The 7042-nt window shown below is 56.4% G+C and overlaps 3 protein-coding genes across 3 annotated transcripts in view; 1 reads left to right on the top strand and 2 right to left on the bottom strand.

Annotated features, from left to right (window-relative positions):
- Window positions 1-626: 626 nt before the first annotated feature.
- GUITHDRAFT_156076 (hypothetical protein) lies at window positions 627-1996 on the bottom strand (the record flags this gene model as incomplete). The annotated part of the gene is made up of 4 exons (XM_005820282.1): window positions 627-917; window positions 967-1036; window positions 1190-1261; window positions 1312-1996. 3 exons carry the CDS (start codon window positions 1994-1996, stop codon window positions 1008-1010), a joined length of 786 nt encoding a protein of 261 aa, XP_005820339.1. The 3' UTR covers window positions 627-917; window positions 967-1007.
- Window positions 1997-5079: 3083 nt separating this feature from the next.
- Window positions 5080-5910, top strand: GUITHDRAFT_81534 (hypothetical protein; the record flags this gene model as incomplete). Its single annotated transcript, XM_005820283.1, has 1 exon — window positions 5080-5910. A coding segment is annotated over one exon (831 nt), but the record flags the coding sequence as incomplete, so codon positions are not given.
- Window positions 5911-5991: 81 nt separating this feature from the next.
- Window positions 5992-7042, bottom strand: part of GUITHDRAFT_120479 (hypothetical protein) — a gene marked incomplete at both ends in the record, with an annotated part of 2762 nt that continues 1711 nt past the window's right edge. Inside the window, 5 exons of the mRNA XM_005820284.1 lie at window positions 5992-6049; window positions 6114-6221; window positions 6273-6340; window positions 6515-6625; window positions 6834-7007. Coding sequence (XP_005820341.1) covers window positions 5992-6049; window positions 6114-6221; window positions 6273-6340; window positions 6515-6625; window positions 6834-7007 — 519 coding nt within the window. The remainder of the gene's footprint in view (window positions 6050-6113; window positions 6222-6272; window positions 6341-6514; window positions 6626-6833; window positions 7008-7042) is intronic.

Consider the following 7042-nt stretch of genomic DNA (forward strand, 5'->3'; position numbering starts at 1 on the left):
GAGAGAGAGAGAGAGAGAGAGAGAGAGAGAGAGAGAGAGAGGAGGAGGAGGAGGAGGAGGAGGAGAGAGAGAGAGAGGGAGAGTGAGCGTGGGGAGGAGGTGGGGCGGGGGGGGAGGCACGGGGAAGGAGGAGGAGGAGGAGGAGCAGCAGCAGCAGCAGGATGGCTTACGTGAACATCTAGCACCACCAGCATCGCCACCACCGTCACCGCCACCGCCATGTTAAACCTCCAGGCCATGGTTTGGGTGTGGTCGCAAAAACGTTTTCGACTGTCGGGATTTATTTTGAAATTCTTCGTCAACAATTAGTGAGTTCATTGCAACATTTCAAAATTTGTACCACGCTGCTTTGATACGTGATAGTCATCTCCTGCTCCGTTCTCATTATTTTCTCCACTCCCGTAAGCTCCCTCCTTTCTCCTCCCTCCCTCCCTCTCCCTTCCTCGCTGTGTGACCTCATTCAGGATCCACCTCTTCCTCCTCGTCATGGACTGTAGAACTTCGAGCATGTTGACGTCACGTCGGAGCTCGATGAGATGCATCAGCTCAGCAGAAAGAGGAATGATCATTGTGAACAACTCAGCGGAAGAAGCAGGAGGCAGACCCCCAGCAGAGCAAGACCAGTCGATCACCAACATGGATGGCCCAACATGGATGGCAGAGCAGCACATCGCTACGGCTGTGAACCTGACCAGTTCGACACAACCTTTCAATACAAGAGATGCTAACGCGAGCTAAACATTCACTCCAGATGATGTCAGCTTGCGGACAGCGGCGTCATCGGGGTCAACAGACGAGAGAAAGTTCGACGTCCTCGGGTGCTCAGGGTCGGCCCTGGCACGTGAGAAGGACCAGAGTCCCGAGTTGAGCGCTCGCATCGATTCATCCTGCATCTTCTGAGCCTCCATGCGAGCAACCTGGACAAGTGTCAGGGAGGAGAAGGACTTAGGTACTGACAAGGCATACCGCTGCCTTGTGGCTGGAAAGCTGAGCACTGTAAGCCGAGTTCAATGCATCATTCCATACCGAGCGCGCCCTGTTGGCCACGTCATGAATTTCGTTCATCTTCTTCCCAGCTTCCAAGTGTTCCTCTTTGGAAGTAATACACAAATCAATGAGGGTCAACAAAAAGAAACAAAATCAAATGAGAAGAAAAAATGTGCACGAAGAGACATAGTATGGCACTTACTTGCAGCGGGGTGGTAGGGAGGCAACTGATACTTCATCTGGGGCTTGTTGACAAGCTGGGATCCCTTCTTGCCTGCATCAACACATCATGCATTGCTTTGAACAAGTCGTGGAACACAACACCTTGCTTGTAGTAGTCGTAGTCGTAGGGCTGATATCCCCATCCGAGCATGGACTCGAGGTAGCGGATGTCGTAGGACTGCTCTGCAACGGTGTTCTCGAGGGAAGAGACCTTCTCCTTCAAGTCATTGTATCCCTTCTCGCCGACAGACTCTCCGCAGTTGTCCTCGTCGAAGACAATGCCAGCCTTTCCGCTGAGGGTGCCCTGCCACATCCTCCATGCAGAGTAGGCATCAGGGTAGAGAGACTGGTAACCGTCCATCACAGTCTCCCAGCAGCAGCCAAAATAGTCAGAGGCCTGCCACATCGCCTGCTTGCAAGGGGAGGCAACATCGTTGAGCTCGTGAATGTTTCCGCACCACTTCTGGATGTACTGAGAGAAGGCAGGGAGGTTGACGACCGACTTGCACCTGCCGTAAACAGGATGCATGGAGATGTAGGCATCCTCGGGATCAGCAGCAGGAGCGGCGGCGGCAGCCTCCTCGCTCTCGCCCTCGGCTTCAGGCGACGCCTCCTCGACATCAACCACGGTAGGAGCGTTGCCAGAGATGGCAGCGGTAGCAAGTCTCATCTGCATCATGGCAGACGGCTTGTTCGCTTCGGAAACGGTGTGGACGAGGAGGGCAAGGAGGGCGGTGGCGCAAAGAAACATGAGCGCGGCCGCGCGCTTGCTCATGGGTACAGCCATGGTTTGCGAAGAGGCAGATTCGCTTCGAAGGGGTACCCTATTTAGCACCACACTAGGGGTGGTTTCATGTATGGGGGTAGGGGTAGAAAAATGTCAAAATCTCGGGTAGGTAGTCTGAAAGGCAATGCAGCATTCCGAAGGTCATTGTTTGCTATAAAGTACCGGTCATGGTCGGATAGAAGTTGATGTGAGGGAGGTAGGGGTTATCAAAGTTGAATTGACATAATAGGGGTGGGGTTATTGGGTAGGGGAACCTCCCGGAGGCTCATCCTTTACTCAACATACCCCTTACTGAGAGTACCGGGCCAGCGGGCCGGGCCGGCGAGTCACTGAGTGAGGAGTGAGGGCCAGGCCGCGCCCCGGATCGCCGCCGACAATTAGGTCTTTCTCAAAGTTAACTGATAAAAATCAGTACGAGGACAATCAGGAGAGTCGAGGAGGCTTGACCCTGACACTGTCGCACAGGCCCAACCTTCGGAACCGAACCCAATTACGGAAGTTAGAGTTAAGTTTCAATCATCAGAGTCAGTTTGGGGGACGGACAGCAGTTGGCAGGATTAGGTTTGGTTCTCGCTGTCTTTTCTCTTCTCGCCGTTTGGCCAATCCAATGATCGGACCGGGCCGGAAAGGGACACCGGGGCGGGAGTAGACGCCGGGCCGCGCGTCCGGCGATCCGATCGGTACGCGGCCGCATGCCACGGTGACGACCGTGACGGTCGCCGGACAAGCCTGAACTTCGGAAGTTCAACGGCCCGCCGGGCCGAAGCCAAGCGGCGGCAGCTCAGTGCCCCCGCTGACGAGCCGCGGGGCCAGTGCGGCCCGGCCCAGCGCTCCGGCCGCGGGCACCCCGGCAGGCAGCCTGGCCGGGCCCGGGCTCACTTTCGGGCCGGCGACAACTCAGTGACTGGCTCACATGCGGAAGTTGGAAGTTTGACATGCTTCCGAAAATGGCGGTTGGGGGTCCGAGGGTCATTGAGGGGGTACTGCTGAAGGGAGGGAAGACTCGTGTATCGGTGGGGTAGTCAACACGGAAATCACTTCAGTACCCGTACATATGACTGATATATTTGGGGTAATGATTTCACAGGGAGGAGTGGGGATAACCTTACTCAAAGTTCAGGGGTGGGGTGGTCATGGTGACTTGTTGCCCTTGCAAATTCTGGGTAGGGTAGACGGCCAGGGGGCGGCAGCACAATAGGTCTACGGGGTGGGGTAGTGTCAAGGGGTGGGTAGTCGTGTGGTACTTGTGTGGATAGGAAATTAGGGGTACTAGAAGACAACAGGTAGGACGACGATTGCTAAGTGGGGTGGGTGGGTTGGTAGGGTGGTCAATTGAATGATGGCAGAAGAGCTTGACGACTTCATGCTGGTAAGGAATGGCAGAAACGAAGTGAAGCGACGATGCCGTGGGAGGAGAGGAGAGGAGATAACAAGATAGCCTGGGACAGCACAGGACCAGAGCCAAAGATGACAGATGATTGACGAACATAACAAGGGAAGCTTCCAATAGGCATACTGGAGACCAAAGGCAGGAGGGTTGGAGCAGGCAGGCAGGGCACTTGAATGAGTACGTGGGAAGTTGCATTAAGGTATATAATGTCTCGAAGATATAGAATGAGGCATTTCATGTGAAAGGAAGCGGTAGGTAAGGATCATGAAAAGGAAAGCCTTCCAATGTTTGTCGTGTAGTTTCTCAAGTATCATAGGAAAACAGGGTAGATTGTGACGAGTCAGATGAATAAGCAGAAAGGGAAGAGTCGCTTAGATGCGAAGCAAAACAGTGCTTGTCTCTGAGTTCCGTCGTATGAGATATTGCGCTCCTGATGCATAGATGTTTGAAGCAGGAGAGGAATTTAAAGCGATGTGTGGTAGTGATACAGATTGTGGTCAGATTATACTCATTGTGGTGTTTACCAGGCACTCAAGCTCCAGGAGGAGGAGAAGGTGAGCTTTCTATGCAAATCTCGTGCTGAGGCATTGATTTGAGCTCCAGAGGATCTTTCAACGGGAGTTGCAATCCGGTGTCTCACGTGGCAGAGAGGAGGCGGTGGAGAGGGCCAAGGAGTACATCCGGCAGATTGACAGCTCAACGGGAGGGATGCGGGAAGGCAAGGAGAGGGGAGACGACATCAACCCGAGGGGCCAGAGGAACGAGGTCGAGGAGGACAGCGATCCCATCGTTGCGCGGCAGATGCTGGAGGAGGAGCGGCTCAGGCGGGAGTGGCTGGGGAGGGTGAACCGTAGTCCCCAGATCTCACCGGAGGTGATACGAAGGGCCCAAGAGATCCAGGAAGGAAGGAAGAACAGGAAGGCGGCGGAAAAAGATGTGAGAGGACGTTGTCTTTCGCGCCTACAGTCACATGATTAGCGTGCTAACTGTCACGGGCTGTCGCAGGGAATGGGGAGGAAAGTGAAGGACGTCAGAGCGATCGAGCGCAGAAATCGGGAGATTCCTCTTGCTAACAGCTCTCTGCGTGCGGGGAATGTGGACATGCCCCCAGCTAGCGATGGGTTCTGGCAGCAGCAGGCTGCGTTCGATCTGCAGGAAGATGATCGAAGGAGGGAGCAGCAGGCGGTTTTGTATCAACAGCAGCTGCAGCTAGAGCGAGAGATCGAGCGCGAGAAGGAGCAGCGCAGACTGAAGGAGAAGGAGCAAGTGATGACATGCTGATGACTCTTGGAGATTGTTTGCTGATGATTGCTGTAGCAGGAGGCCAAGGAGCGGGAGCGTGAGAGGGAGAGGGAGAGGGAGAGGGAGAAGGAGAGGGAGAGGGAGAGGGAGTGTGAGAGGGAGAGGGAGCGTGAGAGGGAGAAGGAAAGAGAACGCAAGGCACGAGAGATTTATGGTGAACCTTTCCTTGTTGTACGTCTTGTTTCTCATTCTTTCTGCAACGCGACAGCCGCCCGAGAAGCCGAGAAGAGGCGTGAAGGCGGGCAGAGGATGGAGCCTCGGAGGGGGGAGATGGAGAGAAAGCCGAAGCAGGTCTATGCCGTGGTGAGCTCTCTGTGCTCAACCTTGACCGCTCCTCCAGCCCTCTCACTCTCCCGCGCGGCTCTTAGCGGAGGCAAGGGACGACGATTTCGAATGGGAGGTAGACGTCAAGGACCTCACCCTCGGGAAGCTGCTGGGGTCTGGCTCCTTCGGCGACGTGTACAAGGGGATGTGGCTCGGGGCGGAGGTTGCGGTGAAGAGGCTTAGGTTCGCGAGGGGTTTGACGGCAACAGACCTTAAGGAGTTCAGGGCAGAGGTCGACATCATGGCCAGGATGCGGCACGTTAACGTGGTCCAGTTCGTCGGGGCGTGCACGGTCCCTCCCAACCTCTCGATCCTTACGGAGTTCCTCCCCAAGGGCTCTCTGTACGACGTACTTAGGAGGGAGCGGCTGACTTGGCCGCTCAAGGTGAAGATAATGCACCAGGCAGCGGCGGGGCTCCTCTACCTCCACAACCGCAAACCCCCCATCGTGCATCGCGATCTCAAGTCAGACAACTTCCTGGTGGCCTCCGACTACACCGTCAAGGTCTGCGACTTCGGGCTCGCGAGGTTCAAGAGCGCCGCTGGGCACGTGGCTACTTCCCACAACCGATCGGGAACCCCCGGCTGGATGGCGCCGGAGGTTCTGAGAGGGGAGAAGTTCAACGAGTGCTGCGACATCTACAGCTTCGCCATCGTCATGTGGGAGCTACTCACTGGCGAGTGTCCCTGGGGAGACATGGAGCCTGCCCAGCTGACCTCCGTAGTCGGCTTCCAAGGCCGGAGACTCCCCGTCCCTTCCCGTCCTCCTCCCGGCTGCCCGGAGGACTACCTCCTCCTCATGACCGACTGCTGGCAGCAGTCGCCGAGCAGGAGGCCGAAGATGAGGGAGGTGCAAGCGAGGCTGCTGGAGATGGAGAAGAGGACTGGGGGCAGGTAGCTGCGATCTGGAGCCTAGTTAAGCACTTCCTTCATGTACAAGTCAAGTTCTAAGGTGTCTGCTGGACCTCTCCCGGGCGTTTCACATCTTCTGCTGGGCTGGGACGTCGGTCTCGTGCATCTCCCGCACTTCTTGTGCCCTGCAAGCGAGTCAGCGAGTGAGGAGGAGGAGAGGAGGAGGACAGAGAGCAGGGAGCGCAGCACAGGACGACGGAAGCGATCTCCATGAGGTCCAGAGGGGAGGCTCTCGGCATCCCCAAAATCTCCTGCATTCTCCTCCTCTGCAGGAAGCGGAAACAGGGGAAGCAGAAGCTGCGGTAGAGGGTGAGCAGCACTTGACACAGGGAGGAGGAGGAAAGTCACAGGGGCAAGAGGGCGTAGCGCACGAGGTCCTCGGAAAAGTCCGTCTTGTCATCCAAGGAGAGGCAGAGCTGCGCGAAGAGAGCGGAGGAGGAGGAGGAGGAGGAGAGAAAGTGATAGAGAGGAATATGTGAAGGAAGCGAAGCGAAGGGAATCAGACATGTCAGTAGCAGACAGGAGACGGGTAGAAGAGAGCAAGTGGAGGAGACGGGGGAGGGAGGGGAGGAAGTGAAAGTTTCAGAAACCTCCGATGCCATGCAGGGCATGCAGCACAATGTGCTTGCTATCGTAGAGCTTCGTTTCCAGTCCAGGAGCGGAGAGCTCCATCCAAGACGGGAGGACACAGCCGCTTCCTCCTGCGCCATCAAGTCATACCACCTCCTCGAGTACAACTCATGGTCCTCACTCCTCCTCCTCCTCCTCCTCCTCCTCCTCCTCCTCCTCCTCCCGCTGCTGCTGCCTCTTTCGCTTCCTTCCGCGTGTGACCTGGTTGACGTAAGAGGAATGAATGCTCGCTGCTCCTCCACCTGTTGCCTCCCTCCCGCCCGAGCTGGAGGATGCGACCCCATTCGTTGATGCTTTAGAGTCTTCCAGCTCGGAGGCTCTGACGGATTTCTCAGCTCCTCCTTGCTGGGAGTCCAGCTGGGGTCGTCCTGACACCCGGAAGAGACGATCCAGCCATGCTTCGTGCTTGAGGGTCTCGGGTAGGCTGAGAAGAAGGAGGCCCGCGAACTCCTGCTGGGGCCAGTCAGGAGAGAGGAGGAGGGGAGGAA

Source organism: Guillardia theta (assembly GCF_000315625.1).
Source record: "Guillardia theta CCMP2712 unplaced genomic scaffold GUITHscaffold_183, whole genome shotgun sequence".
NCBI classification, from domain to species: domain Eukaryota; class Cryptophyceae; order Pyrenomonadales; family Geminigeraceae; genus Guillardia; species Guillardia theta.